Consider the following 24372-nt stretch of genomic DNA (forward strand, 5'->3'; position numbering starts at 1 on the left):
TGTGCACCTAGAGCCCGTGCTCCACAATGGGGGAGGCCACCACAGTGAGAAGCCCGCACACCATGGTGAAGAGTATCCCCCACTCGCTGCAACTGGAGAGGGCCCACACGCAGCTGCGAAGACCCAGCGCAGCCAAAAATAAATACATTAAATAAATAAATTTTAAAAAAAAAGAAATAATGTTAGTATGTAAGAGTAGCCTAAATAAAATAATATTTAACACTTACTGAGAGCTTAGTGTGTGTCTGGTGGTTTTATTTTATTTTTTGATTTTAGTGCATTAATACTGTGCTCAGAATATTTTAGTTTAGTTTAGTTTATGTTAGTTTAGTTTAGTTTCGTTCAGTTCAGTTTTTGGCCTCACCACGTGGCTTGCAGAATCTTAGTTCCCTGACCAGGAATTGAATCCTGGCCACAGCAATGAAAGTGCCAAGTCCTATCCACTGGACTGCCAGGGAGAGCTTCCTATCTGGTGGTTTTAAATAATTCATTTAATCTTCTCAACAGCCCTGTATTATTCCTTTTATACAGAGACAGAGGGAGATTAAATACATTTCTCCAGGATCACGTAGGTAATAACTGACAAAGCTGGATTTGAACTTGAACATTCTGACTCTAGAATCCCTGCTCTTAACTACTAAACCTCTTTCCAGACTATTCTCCCCCCACCCCACGCCACCCTTTTTTTTTTTTTTTTTTTTTTTTTTTTTGCTATTCCTAAAGGTAGAATTCTTGAAATAAGTAGAAGGTTGATGTCAAAGGAGAATTAGGAAATGTTTTATAACTGCATGGTGTGTAATTGTCAGTATAATGTGTATTATTTGTTCTGTCCTATAGATACCTTTATCAAAACTTCACGTGCAGCTCCTAGGCCTGAAATTATGCAGTGGACTGATTATAACCTTAATCATGATCTTTTAAAGGAGTGGCTTTCTACCTCTGAAGAGAAACTTGACTTGCTTTTATGAAAATTCTACAAGGAGGTTAAATTAACCTTCTTGTCTGAACTGGACTATATAACTAGATGTATATCCTGCAATAATTTTCTCACACCATGAGCAGTAATTTGAATTTAATATCCTAAACCTTCTTACAACAATCTGGTAAATGAAGTTAGTAGTGTGACATCTTATTATTATATAGAGCAATAGAACTTCGTGTGATAATGAAAATGTTCGGTATACATGCATTGTCCAGTATGGTGATCACGAGCCACACTTGGGTATTAAACACTTGATGTGTAACTTGTGTAACTGATGAACTGAAATTTTTATTTTACATACTTAAAATTTTTAATAGCCATATGTTGCTAATGGCTACTGTATTGGACAGTGCAAATGGAGAATTTATTAAAAGTGATAAGAAAAACAATAACCCTAGTAAGTTAATAGGCAAAGAAATATGAAATAACAGTTCACAAACAGGAAGTATATCTAATTGATGGACTAGAATTCGATGCCAATAATAAATACATTTAAAGCAGTGACATGCCAAATATTGCCTGTTAAACTATAAAGAAACATATACTCTCATTCATTGCTGATGGTTTGTAAAATGCATTACAGGTCTTTTGAGAAACAGTTTGTCAGTGAAGCCTCAAAATATTTGTGTACTTTACCAAACCTGCTATTTCCAGGAATTTATTTTAAAGGAATAATCGAAACTTTCAAAAAGGTTATGAATGCAAAGGTGTTAATTGCTAAATTACTTACAAAGGATAAAATAAAGGGATGGTTAAAGAAGTTAAGATACATCTGCTCAGAACACTGTTACATGGCCATTAAAATTGTGGTCATATCAGGACAGATACTCTCTTCAGCTATTAAGTAGCACTTGATTTCTTTTAAAAAAAATGTTACTGAAATATTTTTGTTAAGTCTCAGTGGTAGATACATGGGTATTATTATATTAGACAGTTACTTTGAAGTATTTCATAATAAAAATGGTTAGGTATTTTAAAAATACCTTTGTTGGGCTTCCCTGGTGGTGCAGTGGTTGAGAGTCCGCCTGCCGATGCAGGGGACACGGGTTCATGCCCTGGTCCGGGAAGATCCCACATGCCTTGGAGCGGCTGGGCCTGTGAGCCATGGCCGCTGACTGAGCCTGCGCGTCCGGAGCCTGTGCTCCGCAACGGGAGAGGCCACAACAGTGAGAGGCCCGCGTACCGCAAAACAAACAAACAAAAACCTTTGTTATAATATTAATGGTAGGCAAATCCATAAGTTTATAAATAGCTGATTATAAGTATATGAAAAACATGCAAAGATGAAAAATTGAATAAAGACATGCCAGCATTTTAATGATTAGTTGTGTTATTCCATGTTTTTTAAAATGTATGCTTTTTAAAAATTTACCTTTTAGAATGACCTTTGGGGGAGAAAAAGTTCCACATGTATATATACATATATATATATATACATATTTTAAGTGAAAGTGAGTTTATTTAGAGAGATACACATTCCATAGGCAGAATGCTGTCAGTCTCAGAAGTGAGAGCAGCCCTCATCTATATTAATAAACTACATAGAGAGCTAAATGTTTCCAAGTAAGAACCCTTAGTTAGTATCACATAACCAGTTTTTTTACTTTACAGGTCATATGTACTGACCAGCTTAGGGGAGTTAGTGCAAGTATGTGTGTCATTAAGCCTTAAGAAAATACACAACCTGATAGCTTCCAAGAATCCCAAACCAATATAGGATTTTTTGAACTGGAATGAACTTCTCAAATTATTTAGTCCATACAACAGATGGAGTTCAGATAGAGTCTGTAAAGGTTATATCTGATGTTATAATCTTTGGTCCGTAACAGAACTTGAATTCAAACACAGTTTGAGTACAGTTTCATTGTTCGTGCTGTTGTATAGCATTATCTCTAGACAGTATTTCCAAACTTCAGTTATTTGGAAAGACCCCAAGAGCCAAACTAACACAATACTGTAAGAACTGGAGATGTAAAGAGTATTTCCAAATTGAGGATGTGAGAAAGATCTCACATTTGAGGAATGTGATGACAGAGGGAAGAGAGAGTATACAATATATCAACCTGTGGATGCAGAGAAGTGCAGGGTTGGTTCAAGTAACAAGTGATCCAGTCTGGCCAGAGCATGGGATGTGTGGGAGGATAAAAATTAAATATAATTAATTGCAAAAATGGTTGTGATATTGTAAATAATCTTTATTTTAAAAGGATTTATCTGGTCTTTGAGGGAAGTTAATATTTATCTTCTTTTAAGTTGCAGACCCCAGCCTCTTTTGCACAAAGTGTTCAGGAACTAACAATTGCTCTCCAGAGGACTGGAGATCCAGCAAACTTGAATCGACTAAGACCCCATTTGGAGCTATTAGCAAACATTGACCCTAGTCCAGGTAAGCCCAGGGAAAATTAACAGACTATCCTATATGTGCCTTAGTGCTATTCAGTGAATCTTTTAATTATCTTTTGTTACATTTCTCTAGAATTTCCTGGTGTAGTAATTCCAAATCTTTTCTATAGTATTTAAGTTTCTGGCCCCAATCTTTTCTGTCTCTTTATTACTTCAACTAATATTTATTTAATACTTTTTACTGTGCTGCTCACTTTACCAGCAAAATAGGATCCCTCTGGGATCCTTTATGTTTCCTCCCTCTCTCATCACAAATTGTGCTCTATTTTTATCATTTTCATCTCTTTTGACAAAACTCAAGTTTTCTCATTTTTTCTGTATCATATGTCCTTAGTTGCATTTTTTTGGTCCCAACTTTACTTTCTCTACGATAATCTTGTTCCATCACATATCCTCCCTTGTGTGTCTACTTTGTCCAGCCATTTCCTGTTCCTTCTCCTTGACCTGAAAGTCACCCAACCTTCATTTTTCACTTAATATTACATCTAGGGTGTGTTAGCTTATATCCGATTGCTGTCCCTGTGTTTATTCCTTCTACTGAACTAAAATTCTTTTTTTTTTTTGCGGTACGCGGGCCTCTCACTGTTGTGGCCTCTCCCGTTGCGGAGCACAGGCTCCGGACACGCAGGCTCAGCGGCCGTGGTTCACGGGCCCAGCCGCTCTGCTGCATGTGGGACCTTCCCGGACCAGGGCACAAACCCATGTCCCCTGCATCAGCAGGCGGACTGCCAACCACTGCACCACCAGGGAAGCCCTGAACTAAAATTCTTAACATTCACTAGTAATTTCCTAGTTTCTAATTCCAAAGATTTCTTCTCGGTCCTTAAATAACTTGATTTGTCTTTAGCATTTGATAATGTTGTTGACCACTTCCTTGATATAGAAACTCTCCTGATACCTTATCTTTCTGTAGTCTTATGATTCTCTTCTGGCCTGTCTGAATGCTGGTTCTGTTGTATTTTGACCACTGTTTCCTCTTCTGCCTCCTAAGGAGTAGGCTGGTTGTGTTCTTGGAATTTTGTTTTTTCTGCACTCTTCTGTTGATGATGATGGTCATTCATTCTCAGCACCAGGTATTATTCCTTTATAGATAATAGACTCCCAAATATCTCTATCACTGTTATCTCTTCATCACTCCAGACCTACTTTCCCAAATGCTTTCTGAGATTCTGTATCCTCTCCTCTCCTCAGTGTGTTTCAAAACAAACTCATCTTCCCTTGATACCTGCTCTTCCTTCTGTCTTCCCTTTCTCTGTAAATGACCTCATTCTCTGAGGTATGTAAGCTTAAAACTTGAGCCTTTTGTCTTACTTTATATCTTTTCCTTTCACTTGCTCTACATACCATTTCAGACAACAGGATTTTTTTTTTTTTTTAGCTGCATTGGATCTTCATTGCTGCACACGGGCTTTCTCTAGTTGTGGCGAGTGGGAGCTACTCTTCCTTGCAGTGCGTGGGCTTCTCATTGCAGTGGCTTCTCATGTTGCGGAGCACGGGCTCTAGGCACATGGGCTTCAGTAGCTGTGGCACGTGGGCTCAGTAGTTGTGGCACACAGGCCCTAGAGTGCAGACTCAGTAGTTGTGGTGCATGGGCTTAGTTGCTCCGCAGCATGTGGAATCTTCCCGGACCAGGGCTCGAACCCTTGTCCCCTGCATTGGCAGATGGATTCTTAACCACTGTGCCACCAGAGAAGCCCTAGACAACAGGATTTATCTGTTCTTTCACAATATCCCTCTATCCCATGCCTATTAATACTGCCTCAGTTGAGGGCCTCATTCCTTTTCCTGACTAAACTTAGCCTTTCATTTTTCTCTACTCTTTTAATTCTTCCTTCTAGTCTACTTACTGCTGCAAAATGAATCACATCTCAGATCTTATTTTACACTCATAAACTTTTAAGTGACACCCCTTTGCTTATAGAATAAGGTTTGGAACTCTTGACCATGACATTCAGAGTAGTAAATTTATTGCCAAAATCGCTTAATCAAACCAGGTAAGATCTTTTTTTATGTTTTTATTTTATGACTTTTTAAAAATTATTTATTTTTTTGGCTGTGCCACATGGCATATGGGATCTTAGTTCACCAACCAGGGGTCAAACCCAGGCCCAGGGCAGTGGAAGGGCAGAGTCTTAACCACTGGACTGCCAGGGAATTGCCCTAAGATCTATTTTTAGATCACAGTGATTTTTTTTTCCCCACTTCTGTGCTTTGATCATTCTGAGCAATCAAAAGAGCACTTCACAAGCTCACTACCTCATCAGCACCGATCTGTCTACCTAATTCTGTGCCAATATATTCTACTCTCCTTGTGTAATAGTGGATAAACCATGTAACAGTGGATAAACTTCTAGCTAAGGCCACCCTCTCTCCTCATGTACCAATACCATCTTGTCAAATATATCCTTCCAGTATCATCTGTTTCTTATGTCATCAGTTTTCTTTTTCTACTACAGTAGCTCTATCAACATACATTTTATTGTTCCTGTCATCAAAACCCACTTTTTTTAAAATTAATTTATTTATGTATTATTTTTGGCTGTGTTGGATCTTCGTTGCTGTGCATAGGCTTTCTCTAGTTGCAGCAAGCGGGGCTTCTCTTGTTGCGCAGCACGGGGTCTAGGCATGCAGGCTTCAGTAGTTGTGGCACACATGCTCAGTAGTTGTGGCGCACAGGCTTAGTTGCTGCGAGGCATGTGGGATCTTCCCGGACCAGGGCTCGAACCCATGTGCCCTGCATTGGCAGGCGGATTCTTAACCACCAGGGAAGCCCAAAACCCACTTTTGACACCATTTGTCATCTACCTACGATTCCAGTTCTCTCCTTTTTATAGCACTCTCTTGAATGCAGTCCAATCAGGCGTTTATCTCTACCACTCAATCAAAATTGCTTTTGTCAAAGTCACAAGTGATTTCCATGCAGCTAATTCCAAATGTCAATTCTTGGTTCTTTTTGTGTTTGACCTGTTAGCAACATTTAACGTTGTTTACTCTCTACTCCTTGTACCACTCTTTTAACTTCCAGGCCACCACACCCTCCTAGTTTTCTTCTTACTTTATTGAACCCTCCTATTTAGCCTCTTTTGCTGATTTCTTCTCATCTCCATAGCCTCTAAACTTTTTTTTGTTTTTTTCCCATAGCGTCTCACCTTTTTTTCCCCATAGCCTCTAACCCTTGAAGTGCTTCCAGAATTTAATCCTTGTGTCTCTTTTCTATTTATACTCATTCCCCAGGTAATCTCACGTAGTGTCTTCAAAGTTTCATGGCTTTAAATAAAATATGACTCACACATTTACTATATTTTGTCAATTCTGAAGCTCACATTTTTTTTTTTCAGATTTTAGCATTTCCGAAACTGGGCTGCATTTGTATAATCAATGACAGGTGATAATTAGCAATCTTTTCCATTTTGGTAGCACATAAAATAATGGTATGTGTTATAGTTCATGGTGTTTTAGAATCTGTATAACATAGTGTATACAGCCTAGACCTTCTTCCTGAATTCTTTTTTATATCCACCTGCCTGCTCAATATCCAGTAGTTCTACTTGAATATCTAATAAGAATTTCAAAAATAGTCTGTCCAAAAGTGAGTTCCATCCCCTGTCCCCCGCCCACCCACCATTCCTGTTAGTGGCAGCTCCATCCTTCCATTTCCTCAGTCCAGACACCTTGGAGATACCATCAACTCGTTTTTCTCTCATAAGGTACATTGGATCTATCAGTATATCGTGTAGGCCTTACCTTTAAAATCCATTAGGAATCCATCTACTTATCATCTTCACTGCTACCCCCCTCATCCCTCTTCATAGATTATGGAATAGCCTTCTGTTTTCTCTCTGGTTCTAACATAGGAGCCAGAGTGATCCTATTACCCCTCTGCTCAAAAACTCTCCAGTGCTTTCCATCACTCAGTAAAAGCCAGTCTTTTCTATGACCTACCAGGCCTCACATGATCTGGTCTTCCTTTACCTGTCTCCAACTTCTTTTACTCTTTTCCCACCTCATTCATTCCAGATTTCACCTCCATGAACATGTCAGGCATACTCCCATATTAGGTCCTTTGCACTTATTCTTTCGTTTTCCTAGAATGTTTTTCTCCTCTATATCCTAATATATCTACAAGGCACACTCAAACCCTACTTTCAGGTCTTTAATCAAATGTAACCTTCTCAAGGAGGCCTTTTCAGGCTACCCTGTCTGAAATTTTACACATACCTGTCCCACTCCCTTTCCTTGCTCTATTTATTCAACTCAGTATCTAAATACTTTGTATTTTGGTTGTTTATCTTATTGATTATCCGGCTTTTCTCCTTGAATAGAATAGAGATTTTTGTTTTGATTGCTACTGCTTCCCTCCCAACTAGAATAATACCCGGAACTTAGTAGGTGTTCATTAAAATACTTTGTTGTATGACTGATCTCTTTACTTTCTCTGCATCTTTATCCTTTTTTACTGTTGAAATTCCACCTGTCTTTCAAAGCCTAGTTCAAATGCCATCATCCAGAAGTTTTTTAGAGTGTTCCAACAGGAAATCATTTCTACATATGTGTTCTCGCTTCATTTTATATTTCTTTTAGAGAACATTTCATATTTAGCCTTACAGTTAATTTTTCCTTTATAAAGTCATAGTACTTAACTAAACGAAGAGTGTGTATAGCACAGCCGCTTTATGTAATAGCTCTTCTACTAAATTTTTTAAGCTTTCTGTTTAGCAATACTTGCTTTACAAATAATTTCAAAATAGACATTACAAATTGGCTGACTGTAGGCAGTCCACAGTCAAGTTTGTTTGATCCACAAAGTGTTGGTCTGCACTATACTCTAAATTTTTTAGGTGCAAACACTCAAAAACTAGAAATTTTTACATAAAAATCTCAAATTTCAGTTTTCCCTAGGAAACAGTGGTGTATCTGCCAGTGTCAGCCTTGCATCTTCACATAACAACAGTCAGCTAAAGTTGAGTAGTAACGATAATCTTAGATGTGAGACATACTCTTTAACACAATCCCTGTCACTCTTTATTGCTATTTCCAACACTAAGGGTCTGATTACGGTTGCCATTTATTATCTGTCATATAAAATTCCTTTATGTTACCTTCACTGTCCCTGAAGTTATTTTAGATTGTAACCCCTGCTTTAAAAGAATATATTTATTCCTTTAAGATGATGTTTAGGTGAATAAGCTATTTCATGAATAGCTGTATGAAGCTTAACTTGATTTCACTGAAGTGCTGACACTCCTTTACTAATTTAATACTGGGCAGAACATTGAATAACATAGTCTGAAATTTTTTAAAATTTGTTGTGTAGATGCTCCTCCTCCTACTTGGGAACAGCTAGAAAATGGGCTGGTTGCTGTGCGTACAGTGGTACACGGGTTGGTTGATTATATCCAGAATCACAGCAAAAAAGGAGCAGATCAACAGCAGGTAAAGGAGATGTTTGAAACTTAGAAGTAAGCCACTGTGTCTATCCTTACAGATAAAAACAAAGCCAACAGGATGACATGAATATTTTTAGACTCTGTAAAAACTAGAAATTAAACTAAAATAAAAAGCTATTTTTAACTCTCTGTTCCATTAGACATCATGAAGAATGTAACAAAAATTATGAGATTTATAGTTTAGAATGGTTAGCAGCCAGTTTATTGGATTAGCCTAGTAATTTTATCTGACAACATTGAAATTAAATAATCCTTGTTGGTCTAATGTGCTGAAGTCAGTTTTCACATTGGATATAGCAGCATTTGATTCTTGCTAAAGGTTATTCCATTTGTATAAAATTATTCTCTTTGGTTACTCTTGCATTTCAGTGTGACAATAGATATCACTTTTTAGTGCTAATGCTGTATCTCTCCAGTACTGTTCACATATTTTGTAAATGCTTTTTCTGCATTAGCATTCAGATATTTTTCATTCATAATGTCGGTTATGACAGTGGGCCAAATTTTCCTCAAGTATTTTTAGATGAAATATATGGCGGTAAAATATAATAGCCTGTGTTATGGCTAGAGTTTTAAATTTTACTCCCAATTATTTCATTTTGCCCTCAGAATTTATGTTAGGTTCAGTACATCTTTTATTTTGTAGTAGTAAGCTTGAGAAATTAAAACTTTGTTATTAATTTATCTGGCTCAGTAAATATTAACAATAGATTATTCAGTATTCCTTTTTTCTTTAAAAGTAAGAAATATTAAAAGTAGAATAATATGGATATGCTTTTCCTAATCTAAGCACAGATCAGGGCTTTATTTTATGATTAAATTTAGAAAATTAAAAACTTACTTTTAACTCCTTGTTCCATTAGACATCATGAAGAATGCTCATCATCAAAAATGATATTAACTTTTAAGTTCTGCCTCTTGTAGATTTGTAGTGTGTTATAAGGAAACATAAGGAAACATAATTGTAAGTGTAGCTATATTGAACATTGTCCACAACAAATATTAGGAGACAGTTTAAATATTTGAAAGTCCTAATCTCCAGTGGTGTGCTTGTCCACTGTAAAACGTTGGAAAGAAGATCTTAGAGCTCTCATGAGATTGAATCAAGAATTTATGTGATGTTACATGTTTGATAGTTAATATCAGCATATCAGAAAAATCAGGACTACTTTTTTTTTTTAAGTAATTTATTTTGCACACTTTCCAGGACTTTTGTCTGGGCAGTCTAGATAAGTGTATGAGTTAGTCTGAATTATTCATCTAGATTATTAAGATCCTAAAATGGCAATGCAAGATTTACATTTTTTTTTAATGGCTAATGTTTTAATTTTGGTCGTAGCCTCCACAGCATAGCAAATATAAAACATACATGTGTCGAGACATGAAGCAGAGAGGAGGATGCCCTCGTGGGGCCAGCTGTACATTTGCACACTCACAGGAGGAACTGGAAAAGTAAGTGTGAAAGTCATCAGACTCAACCTTCCAGTAATTTGTTAGAGAATAAGATAGAATTATTAGGTAGAATAATTTGCTGCCATTGAGAAATATGAAAAGGTGTAGTTGCATTCCCTTTAATGAATAGGAAATGTTTAGAAAGTAATACAGAATTTTAGAAAAGAAAACCAAAGCAGTTTCTTCACCTTTCATTACATTGTGCCTACAAGTAGGAAGCTACTTGTGGTTAAATGAATCTAAAAGTGAGTCATTTTCGCTATCCCTCCCACCCCCCCAATTAAAAGTCTAAGAATTTTCATCAGCTTTAACTGATTGATTTTAACTAATTGAATAATGCATTTCCAATGGAAAAATTTGCCCTTTGCTCTATTCAAGAAATTATTTATTGCCTGGCTCATTTTCACAGATTATTTCAAGGACCAGATAATTTCAGTGATGTTAAATTGCCAGCACATAGTAGAAAGAAAGGAAAAGCTTCTTAATTGTTTTATAAAACCAGTATAATGCTGACAGTAGATTTGACAAAGCACAATTAAAGAAAACTACAAATTCATCTCACACATTAATATTTTTAAAATCCCAAATATTAAAACTTAGAATTCAGTAATACATTAAAATAGACACCATTACTAAGTACAAAGGTAGCATAATATAATTACTCTGGGTTAGAGAAGAATGGGTATGATAACCATGTGATCATATCCGAAGATGCCAAAAGACATTTGAATAGTATCCAATGTCCGTGATAGATCAAGATCCCTTAGTAGAACAAAAACATCATAGATGTTTTCCCAACATGATAATTATATTTCAAATCAAAAGCCAGCATGATAGCATGATGCTTAATTGGTATTAGTTTATTAGATTCAGTCTTGTTACAGACAAGAGTAAGGGAAAATTTTCTACTAGTAAAAAATGTTATTTAACATTCTGGAAGTTGTAGCTAATGTATGTAACCAAGAGAACAAAATAGCCAAAATCATTAAATGGGAAAACTCAAGAGAAATACTAGAAACAAAAGAAACAAGAATTTAGTAAGGTAGCAAATCAAAAAATTAGTTTACAAAAATGAAGTACTCTCATATAAACTAGAAAGGGAAACATAACCAGTTAAAAAGTAAGGTGACATTAAAATCCCCTTTGCATTAACAACAAAAACAAAAAAGATAAACACCAAATAATAAGCTAATAAGAAATATCCAGGATCTCTTGAATTGAATTAGTAAACTACATAGGAACATAAGCGAAGAGTTGAATAAATGAAGAAGCATACTGTGTTCTTGGATAAGACTTGGCATTATAAAGGTTTTATTTCCTCTTAAACAGCAAGTTCAGTGAAATCCCAGTTAGAATCTTAACGTGATGATTTTGGGAACCTAACAAAATCATTCATTTGGGAGAAAAAATATGCCAATAGCCAGGAAAATTTTTGGAAAAAAAGGTCTTCAACAGGGACTAGACTAATAACTATTAACCTGTTTTATGAGCTAAAGTAAGTATAAAGACTGTGGTATTAGCATAGGAATAGATAGCCCAATGAAATACAATAGAAAATCTAGAAAGAGTTCCAGATACATATAGGAACTCAGCATATGTGCAAAAGGTGGCATTTCACATCAATAACAAAAAAACATGATGATGAAACAACTATCCATTTGAAAAATAGGGCTGGATTATTACCTTTACACCAAAACAAGTTATAAATTTATCAGAGATTTAAATATTTAAAAAAGAAACTGTAGAGTACTTAGAAATATTTGTGGTTGTTATATAATTTTACAGTAGGAAGGATTTTTAAAGAATGACACCTAGCATCTATAAAGGAGATCAATAAATTTGATGACGTGAAAATGAAAAACTAAGATAATGGCCCAAACACCACAAACTTAAAAAAAAAAAAGTGGGGAAATGACATAGAAAAGGCTGATATCCATAACATAAAATGAGCTCCTACAAATCTGTAAAAAAGAGAAGAACCAGTAGATATATGGATCATGTAAATAAGCAGTTCACAGAAAAAACACTAATGGCCAGCAAACATGTGAAACTGTGTTCAATATCATGAATTGTTAAAGAAATATAAAGTAAAATAAAACTTGATATTTTTGAATTGTCAAATTGTCAGAGGCTGAGGCTAGCCAGTGTTTAATGAAATATTGAAAAAAGCCTTTTTTTGTTAATTGGTAGTAGTTATAATAGCTTTGGAGCATTATAAGAGTTTCTAACGTGCATACATTAGACTTAATAATTCTGCTTTTGGTTATTCACACAAGTGCAAAGTACATGTACATAATTTTCTGTTATTGCATTGTTTTAATAGCAAAAAATTAGGGACAACCTAAAATGTACTGACATAAATATTTAAGATTATGAAGTAGAGGAAAATATTTACTATGCAGCCGTATATGACCCTATTTCTGTAATTTATAATCTTACAAATGTAAGAATATTAAGCCAGTGTATGGAGTGGGAAAATCTGTATTATATACCAAGCTGTTAACAGTGGTTATACCTGATGGGTAGTCCGCCCGCCGCCCCCTACCCTAAAGTGTGTGTGTGTGTGTATACACAAGTTTTCAAGTTGATAGCTAGAGCCAATGTTTCAAGAGAATTTCTAGAAAATGATGTGCTTGGAATCCTTTCCTTTTGTATCCGCTTCTTAAATACATTTTAGTTCTTGATTTTTAAAAGCTTTTCCTTTTACAGTTTTGGTTTTTGGTGTGTGCCTTTGCTTTTTATATAGGTTTCGTAAAATGAACAAACGTCTGGTTCCCAGAAGACCCCTGAGTGCCTCTTTGGGTCAACTTAATGAGGTGGGCCTGCCTTCAACAGCTATCCTTCCGGATGAAGGTGCAGTAGATCTGCCTAGCAGAAAAACCCCTGCTCTGCCAAATGGAATTGTATCAGCAGGGAATACAGTAACACAGCTGATTCCACGAGGGACAGACCCCAGCTACGATTCTAGTCTGAAACCAGGAAAGATAGATCACCTGAGCAGTAGTGCCCCTGGATCCCCTCCTGACCTGTACGTTGTTTTTCCTAACATTTATTTAAAGTTTCTTTATAGACATAAAGTAGAAGGAAGAAAGAATAATCGGTGCTTTGTTTGGGGGGCTTATTTTGTTGTTTTTTATTTCTATTTCCTGTGCCAGTGATTTTTGAGAAACAATTAACATAGGTGACATAAGATCAAAGTTTGCAAATGTAGAAGAAATGGCTATTGGAAAAAAACAGTTTCCCAAATTGTGGCAGTTTTTTTTACATTTAACAATTTGTGTACATTAGAAGTATTTTCAAGACCTTAAACTTGACTTGCAGAATCTTGTTCCCGTAGGCTAGAATCTGTCCCTAAGAGTATTTCTGCCTTGCCTGTTAATCCACATCCTGTACCTCCAAGAGGGCCAACAGACCTGCCCCCTATGCCTGTCACCAAATCACTTCAGATGGTACCACGAGGTTCTCAGTTATATCCAGCACAACAGGCAGATGTTTATTACCAGGATCCTCGAGGAGCTGCTCCACCATTTGAACCAGCACCTTATCAGCAGGGTAATGATCTTTCATTTATGTCACTCACTTTTCTTAGAAGTTATGAGAATGATTTCAAGAGTGATCATATTTTCAGTAATCTCAAAATAAATAAATGCTTTTTTTAATACTTGGAAAAAACTGAGGTTACATGACCAACTAAATAGTATGAAATAAATGAAGTAGCAAAGCTATGAAGAGTAATTCGCCCTGACTACTAAAAGCAGTTGTATATTAAATATGTTTACATATTTATAGAAGTAAATCATCCAAGTAGACAATGGAAATTTGCTGAGGCTGTATATATTTTCCTGACCAAAATTTTCTTCAAGTACGAAAAAAGAATTTAATATTACAGTGGATATAAATTAAACACAGTACATTTTTTTGCTTTCAGTTGTCACCTAATATTTTTTCTAGGCCTTGTAATATATATGAAAAAATGCAAATACATACTTTTAGAGAGTTTATAGTATAGAATCAGTATTAGTAAAGAATAGAAAACTATATGTGTGAGAGTATATATATCTATATATGTGTTTAAAATGAAGTGTTCAGTTGTGGTAGTTAATATTAGTGTGGTAGGAATTAACTGCAGGACTCAAGGAAGATCATTTCTGAGAACTTGAGGGATCAAAAGACTTTGTGGAAGGATGCCCTAAATAGAGGTATTGGGAATAGAAAGGAAAATTTACAAATGGATTGTAAAGATGAGGGTCTAGAGTCAAGGAGGAGTAAGGAGACTTGTTGTTAATCCAGGTGTGACTACTGAGGTCTGGATTAGTGTGATGGGAAAAAAGAAAGTATTTGAGAAAATAAACAAATGTGGAAAATTAGCCAGTTTTAATGATAATAACCAGGTATGGAGAATGAAGGAGAGGACTTGATTGAGGTTTCACATAATGTAATTCATGTGAAAAAATAAGCAACGATTTTTAAACTAAAGTGTTGACTCTCTTTGTCAGTAACAGTATAGTGCTATTGTTTTTTTTTGTTTTTTGGGGTTTTTGCGGTACGTGGGCCTCTCACTGTTGTGGCCTCTCCCGTTGCGGAGCACAGGCTCCGGACGCGCAGGTCCAGCGGCCATGGCTCACGGGCCCAGCCGCTCCACGGCATGTGGGATCTTCCCAGACCGGGGCACGATCCCGTGTCCCCTGCATCGGCAGGCAGACTCTCAACCACTGCGCCACCAGGGAAGCCCCTCTATTGTTTTTTAAACTGGGATAGATTCAAGGTGTTCTCCATTTCCTTTTCCCAAGGCTATATTAATTTTGAATCAGCAATGTCTTTCATTGCTTTCATTTCAAAAAAAGTAGTTTTAAGTTGTCATGGTGTCATTAATACATATAAGAATAGGATAAAAGTTGATCTGTCTTCCTTTTGACCATTCATTGCAGGAAAAACCCAACTGCTTTTGTTGAGTTAGCCTTAAATATGCTGAATCAGTAAGGGTTCGATTGCAGATAGCAGAAATCATTCTGGCTATATTAGCAGAAAGAGGTTTAATACAGAGAGTCCTACAAAATCAGTAGAAACATTGGAAAAGCAGACTTAAGCTAGGCCTCCAGGAATGAGTCCCAGAGCTGGTTGCTGAAAGAACCTGTTACAATGAAGCTGTAGAAATAGGAAACTTCTGCCCTAATCGCCAACTTGAGGAGCTCATCAGTTGAGGCAAACGTCTTCAAATTGGGAAGCTACTGCCACGACTGTTGTTTCAAGAACTCTAGGGGACTTCCCTGGCGGACCAGTGGTTAAGACTCTGCACTTCCACTGCAGAGGGCACGGGTTCAATCCCTGGTGGGGAAGGAAATAAGATCCCACATACCACACGGCACAGCCAAAAAACAAAGAACTCTAGAGCTATGCAGTTAGCTACTAGATCTGTACCAGCAGAATGGATCTCTTTCCAGTTAACTCAATTTCACATTCAAAACTTATGCAAATGAGTGATTTGTAGAACCTAAGCTTCAGGGAAATACAGTTTTTTTGCTTTTCAGTGTTTGCAGTATGTTAAGGCACACCAGAAAGATGGTCAAACAATTGAGAGAGCCAATTTACTGTTGTAGACTATAAGTAGATTGGTGTTTTCAGTAACTTTTAAGGATAATTTTTGCTTGTTATTTTTCGCAAAGCTAGCCTGACTACATAAGCAGAGGGAAAACATCTAAAGAAAGGAGTGGATTTTTAATTCTTTAGTGTTGAAATATTTTAAAAGGAAAAGTCTTAAATAGAAAAATAGATTGGCTCATTGTTGCTTTTGGTTCCTCTTTTGTATTGTACAGGTATGTACTATCCTCCACCACCACAATGTGTGTCCCGCTTTGTCCGACCTCCACCATCTGCTCCTGAACCTGGTCCTCCCTACTTGGATCATTATCCACCGTACCTCCAAGATCGTGTAGTAAACTCTCAATATGGCACACAGCCACAACAGTACCCACCTATGTACCCACCACACTATGATGGCCGTCGAGTATACCCTGCTCAGTCTTATACAAGAGAGGAGATTTTCCGAGAAAGTCCTATACCCATTGAGATTCCACCTGCAGCAGTACCATCCTATGTACCAGAATCCAGAGAAAGATACCAACAGATGGAGGGTTACTATCCAGTGGCTCCCCACCCAACTCAGATCAGACCTTCGTACAACAGAGTATGCTGGGTTTTTGGGGTTTTTTCTTATTATATAGATTTACTTGATTATTGCTTGCAGTGATTTTTTTTTTAACCTTTTGCCATGGTAATAACTCTTTGATCAATCAGTTCTTTTTTAAAAGAAAGCATCTTCTCTTTTTTCACCTTTTCATAATCTGCATAGGTTGTTTTTTTTTTTAACTTTTAAAGGGGAAAAAAATTAATACCCCACCCCCGCTAACCCATCTTAGTTTCTGAACATTAGATGGTTTTATTAACATTTCTAGATTTATTTAGAAATTATGGTCTCTGACCAAGAAAAAGAAACTTAAATTTAGCTCTTTGGGAAATCCTGAGACTTTTGGGGGGTTTTGTTTGTTTTGTTTTGCTTTGTTTTATTAAGTCTTGCTATTTCGGATGTTAAGATGAGTATACAAGCTGCTTATTTAAAATATGTGCTAAGTGAATCAATGTGTCCTGAAATTCTTTTTCAATTTTTACTCATCTTTGCATTTTCAGGAGCCTCCTTACAGCCGGCTTCCTCCCCCTCCCCAGCCCCATCCTAGTCTAGATGAGCTACATCGAAGACGGAAGGAAATAATGGCACAACTAGAGGAAAGGAAGGTTATCTCTCCACCTCCTTTTGCACCTTCACCAACATTGCCTCCTGCCTTCCAACAAGAGGAAGTAAGCACATCTTTTTTAGTCTCTTTATCAGTTTTTCCTTAATCAGTGATTTATTGTGTCCTATTTAAGTCATCTTCACCTATTCCCAAGGTCATGAGGATATTTTCCTCTAAAAGGTGTATTATTTCATGTTTAGATCTACAGTCCATCTAGAATTGATTTTTGTATATAGTGTCTTAGGAGTTAAGACCCATTTTTTCCCTAAAGGGTATCTCGTTGATCAAGCATCATTTAATGAAAAGACCATCCTTTCCCCAGTACCCTGCAGTCACCTTTATCATAATCTGGTCACCTTTGTCATAGTCAGGTGACTATATGTTTCTGAACTCTATTCTGTTTCATTGATCTATTTCTCTATCCTTGTACCAACACCACATTGTCTTAATGTAGTAGTATTGTACATCTTAATGTGGTGGTGTATGTTTTCCAGTTTTGGTCTTCAGGATTATCTTTGCTGTTCCTGGTCCTTGGAAATTCCAGACACATTTTAGAATCAGCATGTGGATGTCCACAGAAATATCTGCTGCAGTTTTTTTGTGTGTGTGTGTGTGTGTGTGTGTGTGTTACCTGGGCCTCTCACTGTTGTGGCCTCTCCCATTGCGGAGCACAGGCTCCGGATGCGCAGGCCCAGTGGCCATGGCTCACGGGCCCAGCCACTACGTGGCACGTGGGATCCTCCCGGACCGGGGCACGAGTCCATGTCCCCTGCACCGGCAGGTGGACTCTCAACCACTGCGCCACCAGGGAAGCCCTCTGTTGCAGTTTTTATTAGGATTACATTGAATCTCTGGATCTGGGCAGCCCAGTATGGTAACCACTAGCCACATGTGGATAATGATGCTTAAAATGTGGCTAGTTCGAATTCATGTGTGCTGTAAGCACAAAACATACATTGGATCTGAAGGTTTAGTACCCCCACCAAAATATCAATATATTTATATTAATTACATGTTAAAATACTACTTTGGGTGTATTAGATTAAATAAAATGTATTGTTAAAATTAATTTTACCTGTTTTTATTTTTTAATATGGCTACTAAAATGTTTTAGATTACATATGTGGGTCAATTATATTTTCATTGGACAGTGTTGCTTTAGATCCGTTTGAGGAGAAGTGACATCTTTCCAATATTGAGTCTCCAAGAACATGGTATACCCTCCACTTCCTTGGATCTTCTTTAATTTTTATCAATAATGTCATATCTCATATAGTTTTCAGTGTCTTGCACATCTTTCACTAAACTTATTCCTAGAAAACTAATGTTTTTGAAGCTATTTAAATGGAATCCTTTTTGAAATTTCATTTTCTATTTGTTATTATTAAAGAGAAATTAAGTAGATTTTTGCGTATTTTGACACCTGTGTTCAGCAGCCTTGGTAAATTTCCCTATTAATTCTAGTATTTGTTAGTGGATTCTTTTGGATTTTCTGTGCACACAGTCATGTCCTTTGTGAATAATGACCATTTTACTTTCTCCTTTTTAAGTCTTTTCTTTTTTTTGTCTTGGTTGTGTGAGCTAGATCCTCCAGTAAAAATAAAAGTGATGATAGGTTTTCTTATTTCCAGTCTTTGAGCAAATGGAGCTTCTAATAATTTACCATTGTGATGTTTGCTGTCATCCTTTTTGTAGGTAATCTTTATCAGATGAATGAAATTTCCCTATATTCCTAGTTTTTATAATTGAGACTGTCAAAGGTTTATTTAACTCAGTAGTGAGGAAAACAGCAGGATGATAAAGTTAATTCAAAGAGTTAAGAGAGACAGGCTAATATAGGTAGTGAAAGGCAGGAAAAAAACACTGAAATAGAGTTGCTAGAATAAACTGGTTAATGTACTAGAGGGTAATAAACCATAATTTGAGGGTTATCAGTATTTCCACAAGGCAGTACTAATAGTTAACATGAATGAGTGTTGTCTTATTATCTTTTTAATGTCTTCAGGGTCTATAGCGACCCCGAAGACATTTTACCACTTCTGATAATTTTTTTCCTTCGTCAGTCTTGCTAGGGATTTACCATCAGTTTTATCTTTAAAGAAAGCCAGCCTTTTGCTTTGTTGATCTTATTTATTTAATTATTTTGGTTTGTTGATTTTACATAACTGCCTCAGCTCAATGTGTGTGTGTGTGTGTGTGTGTGTGTATTTATGTCAAGTAGGTTTTTTCAGTAGAGTTGCAGTTGATATTATGTAAGGAAAATGTCTTACATCCTTTATGTGTAGAATTATGATTCTAAACAATATTTCTAGCTGATAAATTATGAATAATAAGCAATGAAAATTGAAATATATCACATTGCATATAATAAACAGTAAACTTTGGGGTCTACAAAAGTAATCTGCTAAATAAAGATTGTTCATAGTATCTGGCTTTCCTCTCTAAACACTTTGGATGAATTTTCCACAATAATGTAGGTTAATTAGTAAAGCTATAACATCTTCTATTAATATAATTTTACGTGTAAAGTATCAACAAAAACTTACTGTTAGAGACATCCCAGAGCCTTGTTATGCCATACCATTTTTTGAGAAATATGGAAAGCAGTATGACACTGTGAAAAGTGAGCTAATTTTGGAATGAAATATAATTATCTGTGAGGTTCAGCTTTGTGGCTCAGTGTGTGATCTTTTGTAAGTTATTTAGCCTTCATTAACCCTGAGGCTCAGGTTTCTCTATTTGTAAATCAAGCATAATAAAACCTACCTCACAGTGGTGTGGTGAAGATTAAATGAGACATAAGGCATTTGGCACAAAGCAGGCATTCAGTAAATAATAACTGTGTGTATTTATTACTTCTTTACTTGTAATAAAAATTATAATAATGCCTGGCTGTTACGGAACTTTATCTGTTGACAGAATTATTTTAGTTACTGACATACAAAGCTATATAATTAAACTTCAGTTCTGATTATAAACAACCTACATATAATTATACTAAATTCATACACTATAAAAATACATAATATAGAAAGAAATTTCTCCAAGATCTCATTTTCTATATCACTGTAAGTTTATTATATATTTTAACTTTTAATATATATTTCAACTTTTCTGTGCATGAAACACATCATTATAATTTTTAATCAGATCATTTAGTAATAATATATTCAGATTTTACGTTTTGCATTTTTTTTGTTTTTATTTAACCAGTTATCCTGGATGTCTTTCTGTATCAGTATATAAATTTATCTCATTCTTTTTTCTCTTAATAAATTTATTTATTTATATTTTACTTTTGGCTGCGTTGGGTCTTCGCTGCTGCACAGGGGGTTTCTCTAGTTGCAGCGAGGGGGGCTACTCTTCATTGCACGGCACGGGCTTCTCATCACACGGGCTTCACATCTTATCTTGTTGCGGAGCACGGGCTCTAGGCGCGTGGGCTTCAGTAGTTGTAGCTTGCAGGCTTAGTTGCTCTGCGGCGTGTGGGATCTTCCCGGACCAGGGCTCAAACCCATGTCCCCTGCATTGGCAGTCTGATTCTTAACCACTGCACCACCAGGGAAGTGCTATCTCATTCTTTTTTTAATTGCTGTATAATACATTGATTGCAGGGGAAAAAGCACTCTTGTTAGTAGGTCATGTCTTTAAAAAGCTAGCTGTTCTACACAAAATTTGTAAGCAGAGGAAAAATGTAAAAAGGAGCTGGAATTTTTAAAATAGAAGTAGGACAAAAAAAAAGGAAAGAGGTTATAAACAATGGAAACAGGAGTTGTGGTTGAAAATGAGTGGTACTGTGAACAGCATATCCCTCTGCCAGTGCAGAAGACCAAAGTGATGACTCAGAAAATAGAAGGTTGTTTTAGTATAGGTGGAAGCATAGAGCCATTTAAATGTACCAGTACTCCCTGAATTATTAGTATGTCAGTATATACATCTGTGATAAAGTGAGAGCAATTTATTAGTGTTCTAGCACTCCCTATACTGGTATAACCTTGGTCTGATCACCCACATTGTCTCTCATGGACTTGAAGAACATATGAGATAGTGTATACATAAAAGTACTTAGAAAACTGTAAAACATTACACAAATGTGAATGTAAGTAAAAATGCATTAGACCTAGAATGCCTATTTAGTTATTACATAATTTCAGAGCTCATCCTGAGAAAAGAAAATTAGGAATCTTATCCTTTTCACTTCATTGACTCAACCCTAAGGACCAGAATTTATTCAAGATATGAATTATTGCTATTAAAGAGATTTAGGTAAAAATGTTATTATGTCATCACGTACTATATAGAACATTTAAGATTACATTTTAAAGAATTTCTAATGCTCTTGTTTACCTGGAATGTTATTGAAAGAAACATTAAGGAGGGTCTAGCAAAACTAGGGCATAATACATACTTGCTTAAGTTTTAACTGAATCTGATGAGAAAGAGGATGGGCAGATCTCTTCAAAAATCCTACTTTGATTCTTTGAAGGATATTGAGATACTTTTTTGACCCTCTGTTAACAAAGTGTAAAGGCTGAATATCATTTTTCATTTGTTTTATATTTTTCATAGTCTACAAAAATCTTCTAGTGACACAAATCAAATAACTGTTACTATGTTGCTTCAGCATGATGTTCTAAAGAAATTCCTGCTCTCTCTGTGCTGTTACTCATAGACCCATTTCCTATTTTGTTTCTTTTTTCCTTTTTCCATCTGCAGTTTTTGGATGAAGACTTGAAGGTAGCTGGGAAATACAAAGGAAATGATTATAGCCAGTACTCACCCTGGTCATGTGACACCATCGGCTCCTACATTGGAACCAAAGATGCAAAACCCAAAGATGTTGTGGCAGCAGGGAGTGTGGAAATGATGGTATGTGTAATAACTAAGCCATAATTAATACAAATCAAGATAAACCAAATAAATTATCCCCAGTTATAGTGTAGACACAAGTAACTGAGCTTTGCTTAAGTTTCAGACCATATTCTGTACTATGTGATTGAATTATATTTAAACTATATGTTTTTTTATTTCTTTCAAGTATATATAAAAATCTTTTCAAACTTGTCTAGACAAAGAAGAGCGTTTCTTATTTTTCTGTGAAGCTAGCAATTAACCCAACAGCTGTTTAGAATTGAAAGTAAATTATTTTGCATAACTAAGATCTTGAATTTCTTGTCCAAATAAATTATAACTCTCTTACAACTCTTAAGTTTAAACAGTAAAGTTGAATCTAGTGAACAATACTAGTGTGTGAGTCAGAATTACAGTTACTTAGCTTCAGATGAGCTGTGGTATCCTGAAATGTATTACACTTATGCCATTTTATTTTTTAACAAAAAATAATGTAACACCATTGTATCTAATACTCAAGCTTAAAATATATCACTATTTTATCTTAATTGCTTCTTTATCCTTTAAAGAAATAAAACTTTACATAAGTAATTAAATCCTCCTCGCTTTACCTCCCTAATCTCATTTTCTCCCTCCCTCCTTCCCTGGAGATAACCTCTATCCTGAATTGAGAGTTTATCATTTCATGAATAATTTTATACTACTTCTAAACAATTTTGTTTTGAATGTTTATAGACCTTATACATATTATAAACCTCAACTTGCATTTTCATTCAGCATTGTTTTTGAGATGTATCCAAATTTATACCTATAGTTCAAATTCATTCATTTTCACTGCTTTTATCAGGTACCATTGTATGATAACTAATATCATACAATAAATAAATAAATATATATATATAATTGTTTATTGATTTTCATGTTGATGAACATTTAGGCTGTTTTTAATTTTTTTATTATTATGTACAGTGCTACAGTAAACATTCTTGCATATGTTTCCTTGTGCACATTGCATGAAAGTTATGCTTAGGAGTAGTATTGGTGGGTTAAAGGTATGCCTTGACTATTCTTTTTTTTTTTTTTTTGACTATTATTCATTTGCCCTTGTTAATTCTAACAGAGGTTCCCTAGGTTGTTATATAGATTTTCAAAGACAGATTTGCCCAGCTGGTTGAGAGAAGACCAATTCTTGGTAATAGAAAAGGAAGACTTAGATGAGTGAGGTGATATCTATAGCATAAATATGATTAGATGCCAGACAATTAAAAAAAGAAGAAAGAGAAAAAAAGGAATATAGAGGAGAAAAAAGAGAAAATGAACCTTTTGTTTTTCTGTGGTAGGATTAAGAAAACATTGTTTTTAGGCCATAAAAAACAGTCTTTCTGAGAGAATAGGAATGAGATGAGGAGGTAGAGGTAGATAGGAACCTTTGCTTTGTACCTGACTTTCAGAAAGAGTTATTATAATAAAGTAACATAAACATTAGCAAAATAAAACTCATTTACTTAAATTAACAAAGAATAAAAGTGTTTTCCAGCCTAACCTAGATGTAATCGAACATTTCCCAAATGGATAAAAGTCTACCCCAGTGTTTCTCAAACATGAATGTGCATGTAAATTACCTGGGGAATCTGTTAAAATTCAAGTTCTAATTCAGTAAGGCTGGGATGAGACCTGAAATTCTGCATTTCTAATGAGTTCTCTAGTGATGCTGATGCTGATGCTGCTGGTCTGTGGACTATTCTTTGAGTAGCAAGGGTCTAGCAATTAGATTTCCATTTATCTTTCTGACTGGAATGCCTTTTAAAAGCCTATGTTGGGGGCTTCCCTGGTGGCGCAGTGGTTGGGAGTCCGCCTGCTGATGCAGGAGACGCGGGTTCGTGCCCTGGTCCGGGAAGATCCCACATGCCACGGAGCAGCTGGGCCCGTGAGCCATGGCCGCTGAGCCTGCGTGTCCGGAGCCTGTGCTCCGCAGCAGGAGAGGCCACAACAGTGAGAGGCCCATGTACCGCGCAAAAAAAAAAAAAAAAAAAAAAAAAGCCTATGTTGGCACTTATATTTTTAAACAGTCTTTTTCTAACTATTGATTGTTGAAAATTAATTTATTGGTCATGATGGGCCTTTTTTTAAAGAAATGAATTAGAATAACTAAATACAAGAATACATTACATATAGTAAGGATAAATGTTTGTCATGAAAAAATATATATATACATATATACATTCAAATATATATATTTGAATGTATATATGTACTGGGTCATGATGTAAAAAATATTATAGGAGGTGGTCAGAGGTTTGAAAAGCAATGTTTTATATGACAACTAAAGGCAACTAATGATTTTAATCTTATCAGTAAGAACATTATACTCTATTTTAACCTTATTACAGAGCTAGAGGAAATTATGTTAGAGATCTAAGTGTGGGGTGGATTTCTCATTTTACTTTTT

General features: G+C 35.8%; 1 protein-coding gene across 8 annotated transcripts in view; it reads left to right on the forward strand.

The window, feature by feature from the left end:
• RC3H1 (ring finger and CCCH-type domains 1) overlaps positions 1–24372 on the forward strand; it is a 105940-nt gene that overhangs the window by 57794 nt on the left and 23774 nt on the right. For all 8 annotated transcript variants that reach the window (XM_027086278.1, XM_027086277.1, XM_027086276.1 and 5 more), the window contains 8 exons: positions 3236–3368; positions 8700–8818; positions 10172–10284; positions 13031–13312; positions 13622–13836; positions 16098–16468; positions 16969–17136; positions 21789–21941. In XM_027086278.1, coding sequence (XP_026942079.1) covers positions 3236–3368; positions 8700–8818; positions 10172–10284; positions 13031–13312; positions 13622–13836; positions 16098–16468; positions 16969–17136; positions 21789–21941 — 1554 coding nt within the window. The remainder of the gene's footprint in view (positions 1–3235; positions 3369–8699; positions 8819–10171; positions 10285–13030; positions 13313–13621; positions 13837–16097; positions 16469–16968; positions 17137–21788; positions 21942–24372) is intronic.

This window comes from Aethalodelphis obliquidens, unplaced genomic scaffold, assembly GCF_003676395.1.
Source record: "Aethalodelphis obliquidens isolate GAN/ISIS:26980383/991018 unplaced genomic scaffold, ASM367639v1 scaffold55, whole genome shotgun sequence".
NCBI classification, from domain to species: Eukaryota; Metazoa; Chordata; class Mammalia; order Artiodactyla; family Delphinidae; genus Aethalodelphis; species Aethalodelphis obliquidens.